The sequence below is a fragment of the Nipponia nippon genome, unplaced genomic scaffold, assembly GCF_047370975.1.
Source record: "Nipponia nippon isolate SJK-2023a ecotype South Korea unplaced genomic scaffold, ASM4737097v1 scaffold_7, whole genome shotgun sequence".
Lineage (NCBI taxonomy): Eukaryota > Metazoa > Chordata > Aves > Pelecaniformes > Threskiornithidae > Nipponia > Nipponia nippon.
The window spans coordinates 32,510,036-32,531,422 of NW_028262391.1; the positions used below are offsets into that span (position 1 = coordinate 32,510,036).

Genomic DNA, 21,387 nt, shown 5'->3' on the forward strand with positions numbered 1-21,387 from the left:
AGTGAACAGGCACCGGCTGTGATTTCAGAAACTGAATTTGGCTCCCAGTGACAGTGAAAACCGATCAGCCACAGCGCGGTAGATGTGTAGGAGCAGAACTGCCAATACATCTCCGGGACAACACCGCAGAGAACTTCGCAGAAAAGCAGCGTATTCTTTTCCCACAATAACCCCGTGCTTCCCATGAAGCATTACCTTCTGGGATGCTCCATTAAGAAGCCCCCTGTCCCAGAGAGCTTTGTTGCCTGTGGGATCCTCATCTACCTCATCATTGGTGTTGGGAGGCAATCTCACCTGTGTTGAAAGAGGAAGAAAGAGTCAACAAGCTGCAGAGAAGCAGCACATTATCTCCAGAGAATCCCTGTGGTCTTCGAAAGGCTGCTTTCGTGGACTCTACAAGAATCACTGCACACTTACAGCAAAACCATCCATTTGCCCCTCCAACAAGGCCTTTAGAGTTAAATGACAACCGGGTCAGCAAGACCGATGGCCTCTCACTCAAAAACATGGGCAGGACCATCGTGACTGGCCTCTGCCTGGCCCAGCACTTGCAGATCACCCTGGGAGGTATGGTGAAAATGGTTTGAAGGTGGTTCCTGCTAAGGAAACAGTTTGATGGATGCAGGGCAGGAAAACCGAAGAGGACTGATTTGTGTGCGTTGGCCAAATCCTGCAGGCGCAGAGTCTGACACTTGCTGAACTCTGGACTCCTAAGCACCCAAGCACGCTTCAGAAAGAGATCAAAGCTCTGGCAGAAAGATCATCTATTCTTTCCTCCTCCCCTGCTGAAATCCAGCCAAGTGGGGAAGTGTCAGCACCGACAAAGCCAACTTTCGAGAGGAAGTGACAGAGAAAGCTAAATGCCAGCAACAAGGTTTAGTCAGGGAAAGTAAGAGTGATAACCCTGATGCAAGCTCTCATGGGCCCTCCGACAGTCAGAAGCTTCATTTCAAGGCTTATTCACGGCAAGTTTTGAGGCAATTTCAACACAAGTTATTGAATACTTCAGAAATATGTTTTTTGACCTGCTGACGTTTTAACTTGTTTGCTTTAATTAAACCGATAGGCTGCAGCCGTCCGCTATGACGACAGCTAGTCACCCCGTAAAAACAAGTGAATGGTACAGGGCGTTGTCTCCAGCTAAGCACAGATTCTCATTCTTTCAAAACAAATCATGGATGTTTTAAGGAAAAAAATATGTCGTGTCCAAAAAGCCCCAACTTCTCCGAGGCACACTCACCACGCAGATGTTGCCAAACTTGTCTGCTCCAGCCACAGTGTCATAATCCAGGAGAGTTGCTGTAGTGACCCACCGGGGATAAGTGTCATCAGCAAAGATGATCAGCTGGTTCTCATTCCTTTTGTAGCGCACCCAGATGAAACTCTCCTGAACGTCCGAAACAATTACTCTGTGCCCAATGGTTTGGATCCCACAAATGTAGTTGGCAATGTGCTTTTGAGAGAGAAAGGACAAACCTGAGTGTTTCAAACAGGGAAGTGTATCCCATTAACTCTACCCTACTCCAGCTGAAATACTATTTCCCCCTGTCAGCTATGGCTCGCTCCCCATTTCCCATCATACCCTCCCAAACTACCTCTAATTTCTGGCATGCTACAGCCCCAATCTAAATGCACTGTCCTTGCAACCTAACAGCCACCACGCATCATTCTCAGCCTGCTGAATACGAGTAATGTCCAGAGAACAAGCACTGCTGGTGAGCCTATGAACTGAGATGGCAGGGACACTCCTGCAAGCAGGCATTGCTTCAGTGTCCCCTCACTACTGGGGCCATGAAAGACCCAAGGAGGAAAGCTTCAATTCTTCATGCGAGTCTCATTTTAGGAAAAAACAAAATCAAAACAAAAAACACCCAACACAAAAAAAAATGTTCCCCTACAAGTTCCCAGTCTGCCTGTGAGCTTGCTGGAGTTCCTTTGTGCAGTAATGAGCAACTGGCACAGGTTCTGCAGCTTGCATGAGAGAGGGAGGAGCAGGCAATTAAGAGTTAGAAAACCATGCTCTGCAATTTCTTTTCCTGAAGTACCAGAGATGCTGAGCAAGAAGGATCATCTACTTCAAGCAGAAAAACCGCTTTTCAAGATTCTGGGGATCTGAAGCAGTGCTCATACGCATCCTCCAACTTCCGTCCCCAGCCTGCTGATCAGTTAACCTAAGGAAACATTTCCAGCAGTTGTTTTGTATCTGGGTAAGACCTTTCATATTTGCAGCAGATGGCCAAAGGCACCGTCTGTACAGGCCTGTGAAACTCCTGCACACATCCCTTAACAGCCTGCGTTGAGCTGGTACAAAAAGGAATCTGCAACACTACTATGTGCACGGCAACGGGAAAGAGATGCGTGCTCGGGATGCAGAGGGGCAGCACAACAGCCCAGGCCAGCCAGAGCTGCCCACACTGCTCCAGATGCACACCAGTAAGGCACAGACACAGCTCTGAAGTCCAAGTGCACAGACACACTTGGGCTGGAGTGGCAGCTGCAAACCATCACTCGCTGCAAGTTAACAGCCCTGGTCAAGAACAAAAGCCAGTACCTTATTCTCGCACTTCCGAAGCAGTTTCTTCTTGCCCAGGTCATAAACGCGCAAGAGCTTTCCAACTCCAATTAAGACTCTACCTTGGAATGGAGCAATGGCTGCAGGAACCTCCTCCACAGGGGTCTAGAGAGGGAAGATGATGACTGTGAGACCCCCATTAACAGAGCTAACCTTACACCAAGTTTCAGAATGGATTCAGCTAATGGTTCGGTTGAAGCTCGTTGGCCTGTGCCAAGGCTTTCAACGCAAAAGGCTAATCACAATCTTTTTCTACAGGAGGGGGTAAAGGTCAGTCCTCTGTAGGCCTTTTGACAGCAGCACACACCACAGGTGGTGCTAACAGAGCTCTGGGCACTACACAGACAACGCACTGCTGGCAGTGCGCCTTAACTGAAGCGTAGGACTGCTGTAAGAACCCCATGCTGGGCAGGCAGCAAAGGGAGGCAAGGATCTCGTTGCCTTGGTTCTTAGTTTTGCTTTATCCCCAACAGCAAGATTTTGTGCTTTGCCTAAAATCCATCCAGATTGTCTGTTTTTAAAACAAAGGCATGAATCTAATTCGGCCATCTGCCATAGATGCTCTGAAGCTGCCACTGAAGAAGCGTTACAATCTGAACAACTACAGTGTGCCCACAATTCCAGTAACTCAGGCAGGGCTGAAAAATCTCCCACTACTAATCAATCCAAAAGGATCAGCCACAACAGAGAATGCGAACATGTAGAGAGCTTCCAGTTACAGCGTTACCAGCTTGGTTGTACTGGCTAAGAGAAGTTATTTCACATCATCAGCTCTGTCAACTTCCCAGTGGGTGTGCAGTGGCACCACAAAAGGTCCAGGACAGAACCTACTCATAGCATCAGGACCGTAGGAAGTGAATAAGCCACACCATTCCTTTCCATGTGCTCATCTGCTCAAATCTCGGCCATGCTGGAAGCACGTGGGAAGAAGAACAGAATTTTGTTTTGAAGAACAGAATTTTGTTTTAACGGAGTTCTCCTGAAACCTTTGCTAAAGCCCCAGAGACCTGTCCAGCAAGCTGGTCACTAGGCGACTAATCATTTCTACACACAACCAAAACAGCATCAGAGGAAAGATGACAGCTCACACCAGCTTCATGTGGCCAGCCAAGGACTGAGAGCCTTAGCACCGGGGCTCAAGTGACCCAAGTATGAATTCACTTTGTAAACAAGTGCTCAGAGCAGCTCTCCGAGTTCATATTCCAAAAAGAAAAAAAGAGAGCTGTTTCTCTCTCCTCCCTAACGGGTGCATGAAAAACACTGCTCCTTTCCCATTTACCCAATTAGACTACAGCTAAGGCAAAGGACTGGGACTCTCGGGAGATCTGTGTTCAATTCTCAGCTCTGCAAAAGATGTCCCAAGTGATTTTGGAGGAGGCAACTTATTTTCTCTGAGGCTGCTTCCAGCATGTAATATCAGCGTGATGATTTTGCCCAGGATTCATTGAGTACTGCAGTACTGCTATAGCATTAGCTATATAGTGAAATAACAGCTATTCCAATACTGCCTGTAAATGACCCAGTCACCCAAACAGGCCTTTTCATCCCTCTCACCTTGTGCAGAAACTCCAGCTTCTCACCACTATTCACCAGCTTGTACGTGTAGACAAATCCCCCAGCAACCGAGCGTGGGTTCAGAATCAGGTCCTTGGCAACTCCCACTAGCACATACCACTCATCGCCAGTATTGGAGAACCGGCACACAGCCACGCTGGGGATGACAAGACGTGCCAGGAGATCAGCATGATCACGACACAAACCAATGCTGCACATACGGACTGGATTCCCTGACAGCACAACTTGCACCTAGCCAGGCAGAGATCTGGGAGCCCACCCTTCCAACACTGACATTTTCAGAGGTCATTTTTCCTCCCTGCAGAAAAGTTTAACACAGATTCCTCCATTCTTCCACACTCCCCAGTGTGGGGGGAGTTGCGCTCTAGCCGTCACAGATGCCCAAAGCACTAATTTTATGCTTTCACAGGCTGGACACTGCCTAGCAATGTGCAAAGCTCCACTAGAAGCTGTTTTTCAAAGGCTGTTCCAGTTTGGACATGTACATATAGCTTTCCTCATCTTCCAGTGTTATTTCCTGCCCAGTGCCTAGCTGAGCCAGGTTGGGAATCCTGGACAAAACAGGACAGAGCCAGCCTTTTGGACTTAGCATGACCTAACTCCACTTCACCTGCTGAAGCACTTGCTCTTCATGGTTATTGTGTTGGTCTTCCCCTCCAGTCCCTCTAACACTTCCTGTCCATTTAATCTATGCTCGGTTTATCTGGATGAGAAGGGGAAGTGAGAGATAGCAGCACATTCTCTTGTTCCCGGCTCTTATCTGTCATTTACATCCCCGTGTTGTTCTTTAAGCACTGGGGTCCAGCAAGCACATCTGGAGCACCAGCTCTTAGTGTCACATGCAGACAGATCAGGGTGGGAAGGGACGGAAAGGCAAGACAAAAGCTTTAAGCATATGGCAATCACTTCTGGAATTTCAAGCCAGTCTCTTGATAACGTGCTGCATCTGGATTTCAACTCAGCAACAGCTGAGCAAAAGAAGGAAAAAAACACATAAGACTCATCACAAGCAGAGATTCTTGCTGCATCTGGCAATGCTTCTTACCTGAAGGCAGCTTCATTCTGCTCTAGCTGGACCAGATCTAACGTATTTCCCTGGATGGGGTTCATCACCCTGATAACAGAGGCCCACTGTCCATTCCCTGCCTTGGGAGCACCAAAGATGGACTCGGGAAGATTCTCATTCAGAAAGGCTGCAGCCATCTCTGCAGCCAACTCCCTCTCATCTTCACCCGCAGCCTCCACCATTTCCTAAGGCACATTAAAGGACAGGAGAAAAGAACAGCTCAGTGGATGTCCTTTCCAGACATGCTGATGGTCTGCATAAAATATAGCCCCCCCCCCCCCCCCTTCCCTTAAGTCCAGGTTATTCCAGGGCAAGGTACTGCCTGTGAAGACATGAAAGCCACTGAATCCTAAAGCTTCCACCTGCCCTGAGCTCCTCAAACAGCTACAGAAAACCCAGAGAATGGTCTTACACAAGCAGTATTGTCCTCCAGTACGCGGTTCTTAAAACCTGCCATAACAACACGCACAGAAAGGAGCAGTGGGAAGTAGTGTATTCTGCTGAAATTTGTGTTTCAAGGCATATCTTTGCTCCCTTCAGTCCCTGCATTCACACAGGGCACAAAAACTTGCAGGCAACGGCAGGTGGAAACTAGTGAGCAGGGAGGACTTCCAGCTGCAGAAGTCACCTCTGGGGAATGGATGTGCGTACCTGTCCCCCACCCCAATTACCTCGGCCATTTGCTGCTTCCTCTGTGCCTTGGTGGCCTCAGTGTAAGCGTTGTGGTCTGTCTCAATGATGATCAGATTGTTGCTCTCTGGGTGAATGACAAATTTTCGGGGTGTGTACTGCAATGGGAAGGCAACCTGGTTGAAGACTGCCCCCAGCTTCTCTAGTGCCAAAATCCTGGGGGACAAAGATGTGATATGCGTCAAACAAGGTCCGAAAGCAACTGTCCAAGAGAACACGACTGGAGTTGAGCTTTATGTTTGTGAAACTGGCTAGTGCTGGAGACCAGCAGCACCTTTCTCGGGCCAGAGAGCAAACAGCTCCAGAGAGGAGGGCAAAACTAGCATCCTAAACGGGTGCTTATGCTGTGGGACAGGCGTCCTCTGCAGCGCATGTTCCTTGACTCGAGGGCTCTCACTGACCCAGGGTGTGTTCCGAGTGCCTGTCCCCTTTGGACAGGCTTCTGCGGTGCTGAAGCAAGTCTATCGCGAGAGGAACAAAGAGCACAGGGAAGAGGGAAAGCGCACATTTGGGGAACACATCATCTGAACCTAAACGCGACACAGACTTTGACACATAATCAAATGCTCCTCAGAGGCACTTTAGTTAAAAGAGTATGAAAAATGCAATGCCAAGTCTTTCTTCCTGCGACTTGCCAGCTGAAATGCCAGTTCTTCTGGCATTTGGTGACTGAAAACCACAAGTCTCTCCAGAAAGAATGACTCCTTTAAAAGCAGTGAATGCTGTAATATTTCAGTGAGGACAGATATGAAAAAAGCGTCTGTTCAAGTGCATAAAGCAGAGCTCCTGAATTTGTGTTCCCCTATTATTTTCATTTATCTTTTTAATATTTAAGCTGAACTTTAAAAAGGCAACAAATACACCCCTGTCATGCCTCTGGTTTCTTCAATCACGTGCCTTATTTTCTGCAAAGTAGCCAATTCAGATCACAAACCACAAGATCCTAATACACAACAGGTTCACATTTATTAAAAGCTTCCCTCCTCTCTAAGGATCAGAGAATTTAAGGATAACTTGAATTACATTTGTTATTTAAAAAGTTGGAAAACACAAATCAGAGAAGTGCACCCTATTTCTTTTTGACAGCATAACTATCCTTGTATTGTACTTGTTTTCTGAAATCCATCCAAGTGTTTCTATCAAATCATTATCCATAATCAAATAACCTCAAAAACCCCTTAAATCTTAAGGTTAGACACTTTAGCTCTTTCTTTTTGAATGTCTAGTGAGAATTCACCACCCCTCCCTCTGCCTGGCATCCTGGCCCAGAAGTATTCATTTTCCCTCCATCAGTTCTTACCTCAATGTGTTTGTGGAGATGGCTACAATGCCCTCTGGGCACTGCTCGGAAGCAAAACCAGATGCAAACTCCAGTGTCTCATAAGACAGGGGAGTCAGGTGGAAGCGTGACTGATAGGAATAACTGAGCCAGGAACGGCTTGACATAGCCAGCACCTAGGAAAGACAGACAACAAATTTATTAGGTGTGGGGATGGAGGCAAGCTCACTCCTTGCAATATGAATGGATGGACAGTGCTGGACTCTTACCCACTAGAACTACTGCATTCTTGTGGGTGGACTCCACCCAGCTCACAGCATACCTTCAGAGATACTGCTTGCTTTCAAGAGACACTTTTATCTAGAAATTGCGTATGGCAGGAAAAGGAACTTTCAACCACTATCAAGACAATGAACACTCAAACTGAGGTGTAATAAAACCTGTTGTCTGTAAAAGCCAAGATCAGCAAATACTTTCATATCTCTTTTTTTTTTTTTAACAATAGGCTGTTCTAAAGGGAACAGGCCTTTTAAAATAAATATTTCCTGCTTTGTCACAATCTAAATGCTGTAGCACTCGAAGTGAAATTTACTTAAAATAGTCAGTAGCCTATTTTCAATCAAAATAAGGGAAACAAAGGAAGCAAATGGACTTCTAAACTCTTCAGCTTTATACATTTGGCTAAATCCATTTCAGTGCAACCTTACTTTCTGCCTGAGCAACAAAAACTGGAATTACATTGAAACACTGACAGGCTCCTCCAAGCCCATCACTGACTGGCCATAAGCAGTATGTTTTTTCTCCCCATATCGTGAGACAAGGAACCAAGACTGGTCTCAAAGTAGAAAAGCACTCAACTATTCTGTAAGCATTCTCTGCTAGAGCTGCAAAGCACCCCATCTCCATGTTACAGCTGGCAGAAGCAAGTTGAAGAGATTCACCCAGTGTACCATAAAGCAGAGCTCAGATTCCCAGATCCAGCCCCCTACGCTGACCAGCAATATTTCTCAACTCCGAAGGTGTTATCCAAAAATGAGTCAAGCAGGGGGTGGCTGATCTCCCCAGTGCCACATCAGAAGGCCTGGAAATGGCACTTCTGATGAAACACATTCTTCCCTCTATGCCAAACCCTGCAAATATTTTCCTTGAACCATGCATGGCAGCCGTCCAGCCCCCGGCTGAGCCATCCTCAACATGCACAGGAGACAACCACCCACCGCATCAAGCGGTCAAGTGGTAAGATTTCTGCACGGGGCTCTTTCTGTCTCTGTGCACAGAGGCAGGCAAGACGAGGTTTTTCAGTGACTCTAAGCCCAAGAATCTGCTCAGAGTTTTCTGCATACACTGCAAACAGCCTATGGGTCAGATGAGTCCTAGTTCAAAGAACGCAGGGCAGCACCACACATTACTTCGTAAGAAGTAAGGGGAATACCAACAAGAACAAGACTGTTTGTGAAAGAGCAAGCTGCGAGCCAGGCAGCTCCATAATGAAGTCATTCTACTTCCCACCCTTACCCAGAGGGTCCTGCTGTGCTGCAAGGATGCTTCCCCACCCTATCCACCGATATGGAAAACCGGAATGCTGCACCTGGGGACTGGATCTGCACCCCTCTGAGAGCTCGCCTCACTTACCGCCTCTTGGCCTTGCATTCGGACTCGGAAGAGTTTCACAGGCCGTGAGCCAAGATATCTGGTCCTGGTATCAGAAAGATCGCCAGTAACAGGATCCAGGACAGTTCGCAGCAGCACACCGTTCTTGACATTAGCAAACCAAAAAGTTAGATCAACATTACAGATAAGAAATAACTAGCTAGAGCCATTATTTGAAACAGAGAGGCAATTTCTGAAGAATTAGGTGCTTGTTTACAACTGCCTTCTACAACCACACTGTATCTAAATTGGCTCTTAATAAAAAAAAGCATAGCTCCTGCACACTCCTGCAGGGCAGAAAGGAATTACTGTAAAACAAACAAACCAACCAACCTTCCCCCACAAACAAACAAAAAAAGCCAAAAAACAGACCAAGAAGTTTGGTACATTACATAAGCCATGAAAAACCCAAGGGCTGATTCCAGATCCTAATCCCTCTTGGTACAAAGCATTTACCCAAAAACTCATGCTGTTTAAAAAGAGCTTGCATTCTGACATCAAACTCGAGGCACGCAAAAGAACCTAGTCAGCTCTGGTTATTTTTACCACATGTTGAATTGTCAAAACAACATTTTTTGGTCAAAGATCACAGAGTCAGTACTGGATGCAACAAAAAGCTGTGCAACAGCAGAGTTATTAGAGCAGAGCCTGTGGTTGTGGGCAGTTACTTCTTTGATACTCTGGCCTACAGGCACTTTCTAAAGAACTGCCTAACATTTTACCCAGAATTTTTTTTTAGCATGCGCCCTCTTTCTGGAAGGGGAAAAGCACAATTTGTCCTACAGGAAGTCTTGGACAACACGCTGTCTTTTGACTAGTCTCAAGCCTAGGAATGTATAGAGAAACTTGCACCTCTACTAAGTCACACAGTGAATTCCCCAGTCACAGTTGTTAAGCATGTTGTAACAAAGAGGGAACAGTCAGGCTTTGTGTTGTTGCACTGCATGATGACAAGGCTGTTTTAGCAATCCACCTTTCAAGTGAAGGCTCACCAAGAAATGCCTGTCAGAAGCAGGCAGGCACCTCTCACCTGCAGTCCAATGTTCAGGTACAGAAAGCCAATGGAGCCCCTCTCCCCCAGCTCGTCCTGCTTCTCTGTGCCACCCATCTCCACAATGCACAGCGACTCGGGCTGTGCAGGAAGGGCCTGCATACTCAGCGGCTGTAAGCAATCCTGTGGGAGGCAGAAAAGAGGTACCACACCAGTCAGCAAGGCTTGGCATTGCAAGAGAGGATTCAAGCTCCATCTAAGGAGCTTAAAGATGTCCTTTTAAATCTCCATAAAGAAGTATTCAGCACAGAAAAAAAGAAAAAAGTCACAATAGATGCTGGCTCTGGGGATTTTGGCAAGCAGGAGTGGTAGCAGCCCTGCGGTTTGGAAAAGATAAACGATCCTTCCAAACTGTTCTCGCACGGTTTGCAGTTATTTAGCAAGGAGAGACCTGAGCAAAGTTTATGTTACTTCAGTCATCCTTTGAAAACTCATCTGTTGCAGGAATGATAGTGCTGGTTTGCTGCTGACCTGCCTGCAGAATGAGTCTACTGTTAGTACAGATATAAACAGTGAGATGGGGCAGGGGGAAGAAGAAAATGCTTTCATATCTCATTAGCTGAACCTCCAGGCATGGGTGAACCTATATAAAACAAGGGAATCTGTTACAGGTTAGGATCAAGGTTACAGGTTAGCTTCCTCCCAACCAGTGGAGAGAAGCCATGCAAGCTCCTGGTCATCCACCTGAGTACGGAAAGACAGCTTGGACAGACACAGCCCACCTCTGGAGTACCCTTCTGAACATTTCAAGCCAAGGGAAGAGGCAGAAACAGAACAGCTACTCACCGAAGGGTCAAGGGAAATAATTCTGACAGTGTTGTCCACCAGCCCAACAGCAAGGAACCGGGAGCGCTGCTCCCCAGGGGGAACATTGGCCAGACTCATGCAAACTACATCGGCCGACATCTCCTTTCTCTCCGTGTACTCATTCAGCTGACCTGACTGAGCAAGAAAAACACAACAGACTTATTAACTAGCCAACAGGACAAATCAGCACCGAAACATCCCTTCACACCTCCCCCCCTCACTTTTTTTTTTTTTTTTTAAAAGACAGTGATTTGGGTTGTGTGTTTTGTTTGTTTTTTTTTTTAACCATTTCTTTACAGCCTTATTTCAGCTACAGTTTCAAGAACCAGAATAGGAGTAGGGTAAGTACACAATTTCCAGCCTCAGTTATGAGCTTCAGAGACTTTAATTAGCCATTAAATCATCTCAGACAGACACAGCCCAGATATGCAGGGCTCTAATCTATCCGTTCTAAAAGGACACTTCACTACAGAATCCTTTGCTGCAGGTCTGATCAAGGATCAATTTCTGGCATGCCCCATACTCTGCCTTGCTCATCCAAACTCATTCACAACATTAACACACATACCGGGTCCATCTCAAAGTAAACCAGTTCTCCTCCAGTCAGTGCTATCACTACTTGTCTCTGGTTCACAGCACATTTTACAATTGTTTTCTTCCCTGGTGTCTTCCATTCGTTTACCCTCTTATCTGCTCGGATGTGCCGGATCCCATCTGGATAAACCTGAAGGAAAAAAGGTCATATTAATTCTGTATTTACCATCCCTTCACAACTCCCATCTCACTGGTGATTCTGACACAGAAAAAGCCAAAGGCAAGCAACGCTCCTGGCAGCAGTGATCTACTAGCTATGCAACAGGCTGAACTAGCACGAAGCCACTCGCCAGCTGGAAGCACTGCATCTTTGAACCACAGCAAGGAACTACTGAGCACACACTGAAGGAGATTAGGACCATCTTCAGCTGGTCCAGTTTCACTTAGCAGGACATAAAAAGGGGAAGGCTGAACAAGCATCATTCTCTGCTAATCCACAACTTTAGACATGATATATATTGCACTACTGTAGAAACCACAGCCGTGGAGCAAGCAGAGAGTGGCAGACATAAGCAGACATGTCAGAAGCAGCTTTCCATTACCTGTACCAAAGCATCATCACCAAGAAGAGAGCAGGACAAGGTGGGTGTAGTGCCCAGGAATCCAGAGTCAGTCACTTCTTCTACAGTCTCTCCGATAGACAGCACCAGTGTGGCATTTACGAAGGACACAATGATATAGGCATCAAATTCATCTGGTCAGGGGAGACAGGGAAAAAAGGGGTGCTGATTAAATAAATGCAAGGCTTCCCAGCAAAATTAGCAGACTGACAGATGTCTAGTAGTTACTTTTCAGCAGAACTCCTGTGATAATTACATCTGCTAGCAGTATTGTGCAAGTTCATTCTAGGACACACTGCCCAAAAGCCAGCCACGGCTAGACTCCAAACAATGCAAGACGGAGCCAAGGATCAAATGATGATCCAGATACAGAGTCAATTCACGATACTCTGGATTCTGGCAAGCAAGACTCCTGCCTCCTTTTTTCAAAGACAGCACAAGGTCTAGAAGCCTTTAAGACACTTGCTCCACCTCTACACAAGGAGCTGAATCCAGATTTAACACAAGATGAAGTCAAAACAAATGCTCTACTCCAATAACCCGAACACATGGAACCCATCTGCAGAAACCACACCATGGATGCTGCAAACAGGAGGCTGCAGGATCACATCTCTATCTAGTGTCCACATAATAAAGGGCTGCAGAGGTGCATTGGTCAAGCGTGCATTGCATCGGGGTGCATTGCAGCAGAGGACCTCAGGGTTAGCCTGCTCTACCCTCAGCCAGAAGCTCAACTAGCCACCCGTACAGTCTCCTGAGATGAGAAACAATTACGTTTTTAAAACAAAACAAACACTGACCTTTACTTCTACTGGAATAAGTGATAGTATTGCAACTATTATCTCCAGTACTGGCTTCTCCCAAAGGGGACAGCTTGGGAGAGTCCAGTAGCTAGGATGTAGAAGAGCTACACTAATCAAAACAGTCTTAAAAGCTCATTTGGAAATAGGGAAGCTTTGTGGGAAACAAGGGTAGTAGGACTGGGTTAAAAGGAATGCCCCACTTTACTGCTGTCCATTTTCATTCTGCAGAAAGTCGTAGGCATTAAAGAGGGGCAGAAGAGAGTCTCATTAAAACAGAATAACAAAAGCAACAGAAACAATGAAGTCTGTTGGGAAATGGAGCCAGGAGCCTCCTTGGAGAAATAAGATTGCCTCAGAGACGCAACTCCACTTCTGCTGCTGTTGTCATGCAAGTGCTTTTTAAGAAAAAGAAAAAATTCCCCATTTTAACCCAACTCAACCCAAAGCTCAAACTTACAGACCACAGCACAAGACAATTAGCAGAGGTGAGGGTCTAAGAAAGCTGTCACAGTTTTGGCCCTTGAGTGGAGTTTCTCCATAATTTGCAAACGTGAGAGACATGGAGAAGTGGCTAATGACTCTCCAAGTAGAAAAAGAAAATAGAGAATTCTCGCTGGGATGAATACAGGATGCCAGCAAATACCACGCAGCAGCTTAAAGAAACTGAACGGGGTTAACTGAAACAAATGCTTCGGGAACTGATCCTTTTCTTATCCACCCTGTTCAGAGGGAGGTATTGCCAAACCTGCTGTGTCACGTTTATAACAAAAGTTCTTACATACAGCTGAAAATATGCAAGTGAAAAAAAAACATCCTTCTCTCCAACATCTGGCATACAGACCACAGCTCTGACCAAACTGAAAAGCTTTGTATAATTAAAGCAATTTGAACACTGGTCTGTGGCATAAACTCCATTACTACTCTATTATGTGGTCACAGCCTATAACCTCCAACATGCTCCCGAACCCCACAAACAGGAGCAGATCCACTTGAGGAAGTGAAAAAACAAGAACTGAACCTGCACACAGAAACCGATCAGTAACGCCAACTATTTAAACACTTGGCTGAACAGGAGAATTTCTCTAACGTTAACAGCAGATGGTAAGAGTTCGGTAAGACATACGCCGTTACATGCTGGTTATTTTCTACACTAAATAGCAGCTTCTCCTACAAACTTGCATGAATTTTTAAACACCAGAAGTCTACAAGAATTCCTCGATTGCTTTAAACGGAGATTCTAGCAGTTCCCAGGCTAAGCATTTAATTCATAAATATCCTGTAGACAGGATGTTCTAAAAATTCCATTTCAAAGACCATCGTTGCTTTCCAAACTTCTTGAGAGCTGCTGCCTTCCTCCCTGGGGGATGTCATTCTCATGATAAACCACTGTGTCCCAGCTGGAGGCTTAACCATGTGATTTGGAGCAGGACAAAGAACTCCCATTTGAAAGTGAAACAGATTCCTTTAGTCCTACTCTAAACGAAAACTCATTCCTACCTCTTAATACTTTTTTAGCTCTTTCTTTTCACTGGCTTACAGTTATATTAGAGCGTGCCTTTAGGTCTGTGTCAATAATAGTGACAAGTGCATTTTTGCTTGAAGTCCAGTAGTGTTGCTTAATGCCTCTCTGCTGGAGCTTCTGAAATAAAGGGTTTGATTTACCAGAATGAAGCCAGTGAATAAGACGCATTCATCTAGATTCAAACAATACAATCTTGGTTTAGAAAATATAGCAGCCTAGTTGAAATTAAGAGGACTAAATCCCTGGGGCACACTGAGAAGCATTCTCAGTTAGAAAAAGAAGAGGTCTATAGATTTTAGTATGAAAAGGTACCTACTTAGCTCTGCACAATCCCAAGCATAATATCAGGCTGCCCGGAGTTTTGAACAGATAAGACATTATTTTGTACGCAGACACAAGACTTTAGAGATGCTTATTACTGTGCTAAGTGCTCCCGTTAGCTCCTTTCAGCAAGTAATAGAGACATTTTAATGACTCTGAAGAACCACAGCTGGACTCACTCTCCTGTGCCTTCATTACAAGTTTTCTGCAGCTTCCTGCACACGTCACCACCAGTTATGAAAACATCACATTTCAGTTCACGAACTCGACACTACTGTCCTTTTCGTTATTTGTCATGGATTCGGTCTGAGTTAGTCCATGAGAATTCCATTCCTATATGCCAGTCCACGCCTGATACAGTTTTCTGACGCTCCGCAACATCTGAATTTGCACCGATACAAATGTAGTCACCACTAGCTCCGAAGAGTTCGGTGAACACACACATGAGCAGTGACAAAATTCAGGATTATTCTCACTTAAACGATACTGATGGGATGACAGCACATTTTCCTGGGCTTCTGTTTACTACTGCATGGAGACTCCGCAGCTGTGACTCATTGCACATTGCTTTTCACACAAGAGTGCCAGGTAGGGAATGAAGACCGTTAGCTCTCAGCTCACGTCTATCTCCACAGCAAAGCACACAGCCATCTAGCTCCCCAGACCTCGATATTTAACCGCAACAGAAGGTTTGGTCCAAATCCCATCCACTTCTGTCTGATGGGCAGACGCATCCCATAACCACAGGGCATTCCCATGCCAGCAATACCTACAAGTGCTTCAAGCACACTCAATCATTTTCTCTTGGAGGTCTGTACAAAGCAGCTGGGAGCCAACCCTCAGTCTAGAAGGCAGCTGAAAACGCCCCTGAAACGCACACCTCTGATTTTAGTGAGAATGGACCATCCTGCAGAGACACAGTCAATGATTTTGTTCCTCAAAGACTGTAAGATGGAATGGGAGTTCTTTCTACTCCTCAGCGACTGAACTACAAAGGCAACAATCTCCAGCTACACAACAGCTTCTAGAATTGATTTACTGAAAAGCTTAGCATAAAAGTTGCCCCATGATTTTGGGATTCTCTGTGGTTAACCTGTGGGATGGTACAGTAGCCCCTAGCAGTAGGTACACACCTGTGGTGATCAGCACCTCCACCACCAGCCACCTGTGGAAGAAAAAAAGAGGCTTGGTATTGGTAGTGTGTATCACCACGTACCAGCCAAGGTTAGTAATTGCTTTGAAGGCTGCAAACCTGTACATGTCTTACAGAGGCCTTGCAGCACGCGCACGCTGTGGCGTCGAGGCAGAGCCAGGCAGCCCAACACTGCAAACTGAACACTCAAAAACCAGCACTTGGGCAGTTTCAAGATCAGATACATGTTTGAAAAGGTTCTGCAGTCTTTCTGATTAAAACCCACTAAAACTGTTTCTGAATTCAGAGAGTTGTAACTTGGGGATCAGTTTCACATAGCTTTTAACTGTATTCAAGAAGTCGCATGGTTCACAACAGCTACAGATTCCAGACTTTCTGAAATCATCGAGAAGATCCTCATGCTGGAACCTGGAGAATTTGGAAGGAGGAAAAAAGAGGCAGTGAGACTGGTCTGTTTCATGTAGGTTAGCAATGGTCCTCCATCTCCTGATTAAGTCAGTCATCCTCTGGAACCCCAAGAGAAAAGGTTTTAAAACTGTAAGGTAATGTCAGAAGCCTCCATCTCTCAGAGGGAGCAAATGTTACCAACTGCTTTTCCAGAAGGCAGGCGCAAAGGTTTGTCTCTAACAAACTGGAATGCCTCTTTTAAGAAAAGCACATTTTTGCTATGAACTGTGGAAATACTTTCCTTCTGACCCTTTTATTTCTGGGGAACACGAAGGCACTTCATGCTCAAAGTTGCTTCCATGCTGCTTAGGCAGTACAGGAGTCTCAGAACATGAGCACAGGAATTGACGACAGGTCTCAGAGGGCAAGGTAAATCTCACAGCAAGGTCTGAAATTCCCACAGGGTTACTGGCTCCCCAGAAGACACGCTACTCTATGATTACTTAAAAACAAGATACCATATCACCAGAGCAGGCTAAGGTCTCCACTGCAACAATTGGCATTTCTATATCCAGTGCATAAACCTACAGGAAGTCTTTGCAAGATTTATACAAAGCACTGCCTTGGAAATAATCACTGAGACTGTCAGTACCCAGAACAGATTCATTTCAGGCTTTTTCAGTGCTTCTGAGGAACTCGGTTCTTGCCCTCAAGGGAAGGGCATTTCCTTTTGTACTTTAATAAGGCAAACACATTATTTCAGATCAGGAAAAAAAAAACAAACAAAAACACCAAACCAAACCCACAGTCCAGTATATTCTGCCAATTTCAAATCTTGATCTTCCTGGAATCAGCAGTGTTCTATACTCTGCTGGGTTTTTCAATAGGGAGCATGTCCTAGCCCAAATAGACTGTTTTCTTTGCAGATACGCATAGAGGGAAGTAATAAAATACAGACACTGTTGCCGATTTATCTTCTTTGTTCCATAATTTGTATTCCACTTTCTCACAAAGAGCTGATTACTGGAGCTGTCAACACGCATATAAAGAATAGCGAGTATGCTCCCAACAAAAAGCATAATCATTGCCTGCTGATTTTGGAGCAAGAACTTATGGGAAGTGGGAAAGGATAAGAAGTTCAGCAGCTTCAGGCTGCAAATGTACAGCTGATGCAGCATATCGTGTGATGGATGCAGCTGCAGTCAGGTGCTTCTTTGTCAAAGGGAAACGTGACAACTCTAGGGGACCAGAGGGTGGCTTCTAAGTACAAACAGGTGGTTGCTGATTCAAAACATAACTTTTGAGGATGGCACACAACCATCATGCAGCACCTTTCCTATTTCCTTGGACAGCAAAACGAGAAAAAACACAGCAAACAAAACACATCAAAAAACATCATCACCTCCCTGCATTTTAGGAAAGTACTGCATACCTTCAACATGTCTCCTCACGGTCCATACAGCATTGGGGTTACCAGGCAGCTCCGAGACAGCCATTTCAGATACCTAGGAGTAAACAGGAACAAGGTTCTTTTGCAAACAGATGTTGAGACTTACTACAGTACGTCATCAAACCACCAGCAATTTTTAAGCTTTCCCACAACTGGGCAGGAAAGCTAATGAATTCCCTGTTCTGATGCTCTCTCCCCGTGCCAGATGTGCTACAGGGTAGAACACATGCAGCAACGATATGGCAACATTAGAGCTCTGGACGATCAGCGTTAAAACGAGGCCACCCGCCCCCAGCAAAGAGATCAGCAGCTGGCAGACACAGCGGGAATGTTCCAGCTCAATACACTCAAATATTATAAGAGACAAAATGCAGGTGGTTGAAGTCAACTGAAGAAAAAGCCTTTGAGACTGTAAGAGCAAACAGCACAACCCTTCTATTTCCAAGAAGCCAGCCTAGAGAAAGTTGCTCTCCAGACTACATCAAAAGGAGAATCCCTTCATTTCAGCACCCTTATTTCAAGGATTTTCTCCCAGTGTCCTTGCCTCTCAAGCTGTTCTTCTGAAGTGCTGGAAGTCTTACCTCAAGTCCATGTCTTAGAACCCTCAGAGACGACCGGGGCCCCCGACCACAAGCCACATACAACTGGGGTGTGTCTTCATTGGCCAGATCAGCTATCTGCATGGAGAAATAGTGTCAAACAATATCCACAGGAAGAGAAAATAAAGCAGTAGTGTGGCGTATGTAGCTGTTTTAAGAATGTTTTTTTTCCTGACACTGAAAACAGTGAAGATGCCATAGGGTGTACCATCTGCTGCCCTGAAATAATGTCAAATTTTAACCAAACTCACTGCAGAGCAGAGAACTGGTCTGATGGTCAACAGAGGAGCAGCACAGGACTGCTGGCTGACACCCTGGGTCCAGATACATATTTGTCACCACAGAAATCAAAGGCTGCCAGGCCAGGTACCGGTCTTAGGCAGCTGTCTGAGAATTCAGCAGACTTTCTCTTCTATCGGCATTTAGTATACAACAGTATTTCTGGAAACCTAGGATCATGTAGCTTTGGTGACTCTGCTTACACACAAATACTCCACAGAAAAGCAAACAAAAAATCATGCATCTATGATCAATTCCTCTGTAAATAAGAAAGACTTACTTATGTGGTGAATAGGAGCTTGCTGATGGCAACGTACCTGACAACACAGAATAGGAGACAAACTGTCCAACTCATCCACCAGCACCAGGTTCTTGAGAGGTCGTGGCTGAAAAAAGAATGTATCTCCTTCCTCAAGAGGCATGGCGGAAGAGAACTCTGGCTCCTCATCATCGTCACCCAGGTGAGCTATCTGGTATAGGTAACTTGAGACAGAAAGCAAGAGCATGTTCAGTGCAAAGCTCATGCAGCCTTCTCTAGGTAAGGCTTTGCCAGATACTCAAGCAGCAGGGAGGAGAGAAATCCTTCCCTACATTATACAGCTATTCGAATTCAGCCTTAAGGATTGTCTTCTTGGTGACAAAATGTTTAAAGACAACCAGAGGCCTGGAAAAAAACCAAAAACAACCCAAACAAAAAAACCCACAAACAAAAAAATCCACCACAACCTCCCTCCTCCAAACCTTCTCGTTTGTAGCTGTCACCAGCAAGGTATCCCAGAGTTTCAGTGTTTTCTCTGTTTACCCTTGAGCCTTTCAGATATTCTTGTGTTAGAGCCAAAGCACCAACTGACAGCTGAGGCCAGGAGCAAGGCCAATGGCTAAGGCTGCAACTCCGCAGTTATCCACTTTATTGGAATACTCTCACCTCACTATTTCTAACCACATTCCCTATTCCATTCTATGAGCCTAAATATCACAACAATCAAGTTAAACTTCAGAGGAAAGAATATAAAACCAGAAAGACAGATTGATTTACTTCCTGGTTTTAATAAAGCTCAAATGAATATGGCTTCCTCAAGAGCTTGGTTTACAGAATCCAATTCAGATTCACTCTAGTAAACTGGCTGAAGCTCCCTCAGGTGGCTGACTGCAGATGTAGTCAGAAAAAAAAAGTGTAAATCTCCATTCCTGTGAATCCCCCACTTAGACACTGTTAAGCCATCTTCAAAGGTGTGCAGTCTTCTCTGAGTCTTTAGAATATTCTAGAATGCCAAACATGAATTGAGAAAGCCCTCAAGTACACATCTATTAAGGAAAGGATCACAGTTAACAAACCCTATCTACTTCTGAGTGGGCCTTAACACACAAAAGTTCAATGAAAATTATCAAACTAATTAAAAGATAATTCATCTGGATATATAATAGACCCTATATGAACTGCAAGTGCTCAATTCTTCCAAATTCTACTGCAACAGCATGTAATCTTTTGTTCTCTGCACGATAATATTTAATCAGGGTTCAAACAACAAGAAAATTCCCCCATTCAGTCATAGTCTAAACCAATTGTTCTGCTCAAGCCATGCGAACAAAGCATTAATTTACCTGTTAAAACAGAGGTGTTGTCTTTGTATGTTCAGTAAGTTCAAGGGTCAGTTTGCAGTCCTGAACAGAAACAGTCTGTTTCAGGGGAAAAATGCTGACATAAAATTGTTTACTCACTGGTTTCCAAATTCAGATGCCACGAAGAGAAACCCCGTTTTCAGCACACACATGGCAGCAGCAACAGGAACAGTGTCAAAGTACTTCAGTCGAATCTCTGTTACCTGAAAGCAGAGGAAGACGTGACTGTGCTAGCACAGTACTAGAGCTGTACATGTGTGATTTAATTAAAAAAAAAAAAAAAAAAAAAAAAAAAAAAGGCTGCCTAGCTATCCTCTCCAAAGAAAGGAAGCAAGTGAGCAGGCCAGGCACAACCACATCAGTAGTTTGGGAGAGCAGGTTATAAATCCAGCAGACTATTTTGAACACACAAGTCAGGCGGCCTGTTTTCTTCTAAGACTTTCTGGTTTTGGTAACACTGAGCCAGTTTGGAAAAAAAGAGCTGCAAAAATAGCAAGCTGTCTAGAAAAAAGAAGAAATTTGCTTCACTGAACACCAGCCATTCCCCGATATGTGAACAATTAACTGTCCTGAGCAAATTTCTATATTTGATATGGTCACAATAGCTCCTGGTGAAACATCCAAGAGCAATCTTGAGACTTAAAGATGCTATACAATCATTCCTTGTACCAAGCTGGACATGCGTAGATGAAAAAGGAACTAACATTCAACATTTACTCAAAAACCCCAACTGACTCACTGCAACTCACTGAGATCTTTTCATTGCAAAATACTAGGACAAGCAGCAGCAAGCCACTTCAAGCCTGTTATTTCAACTCATGGAAGAGGTGTAACGAGCTAGCTACCTCAATTTGCAAAAAGACTGATTGCAGCATGTAAATATTCAATTAAGAGATGAAATAGACAGCACCTACTGTGATCAAGAGAAACGAAGTTCCCCAGAATTAGTTTCTGGAATACCCTCTAGCAGGTTCATGGACCACACTTCAAATACAGCTTTTGAAGAAAGGACTGCCTGCAGAACATTTTAAATATGCCCAAGTGACCCTGCAGCATAATTCTCTCGGGATTTTGCAAACCTTGCGCTGTGTCTCTACATGAGTAAACACCAGTTAAAACTGCGGGTATAACTGCATTACAAATCACGTAAACCACGTGCCATTACACAGCTAAACCCACAATATTACGTATTTATCACTTTAGAAAATCATAAGGGCTCTTCTCAAGGAATGCTTTTGTTGTTCTTCACGTGATGCTTACCATGTCTTCATCAGTCTCCAGAGTAATTTTGAAGATGTCTCCCTGCTCTGTCTGGGCCAGGAAGAAGAACATGGACTTGGTCTTATGTGTAGCAGAGCAGACAAAAATCATACCTCTCTCTGGGTCATCCAAGTCATTCTGTCAAGAAA

General features: G+C 44.9%; 1 protein-coding gene across 3 annotated transcripts in view; it reads right to left on the reverse strand.

Moving 5' to 3' along the window:
* Window positions 1–21,387, reverse strand: part of SF3B3 (splicing factor 3b subunit 3) — a 31,134-nt gene that overhangs the window by 2,948 nt on the left and 6,799 nt on the right. For 2 of the 3 annotated variants that reach the window (XM_087740309.1, XM_087740308.1), the window contains 17 exons: window positions 21,239–21,376; window positions 20,078–20,181; window positions 18,676–18,841; window positions 18,062–18,157; window positions 17,463–17,535; window positions 11,827–11,978; window positions 11,259–11,414; window positions 10,670–10,825; window positions 9,863–10,006; window positions 8,815–8,937; window positions 7,204–7,358; window positions 5,885–6,059; window positions 5,193–5,398; window positions 4,127–4,283; window positions 2,552–2,677; window positions 1,241–1,453; window positions 196–294 (listed from right to left, as the gene is read on the reverse strand). In XM_087740309.1, coding sequence (XP_087596435.1) covers window positions 196–294; window positions 1,241–1,453; window positions 2,552–2,677; window positions 4,127–4,283; window positions 5,193–5,398; window positions 5,885–6,059; window positions 7,204–7,358; window positions 8,815–8,937; window positions 9,863–10,006; window positions 10,670–10,825; window positions 11,259–11,414; window positions 11,827–11,978; window positions 17,463–17,535; window positions 18,062–18,157; window positions 18,676–18,841; window positions 20,078–20,181; window positions 21,239–21,376 — 2,439 coding nt within the window. The remainder of the gene's footprint in view (window positions 1–195; window positions 295–1,240; window positions 1,454–2,551; window positions 2,678–4,126; window positions 4,284–5,192; window positions 5,399–5,884; window positions 6,060–7,203; window positions 7,359–8,814; window positions 8,938–9,862; window positions 10,007–10,669; window positions 10,826–11,258; window positions 11,415–11,826; window positions 11,979–17,462; window positions 17,536–18,061; window positions 18,158–18,675; window positions 18,842–20,077; window positions 20,182–21,238; window positions 21,377–21,387) is intronic. The other variant, XM_087740310.1, reaches the window with a different exon arrangement.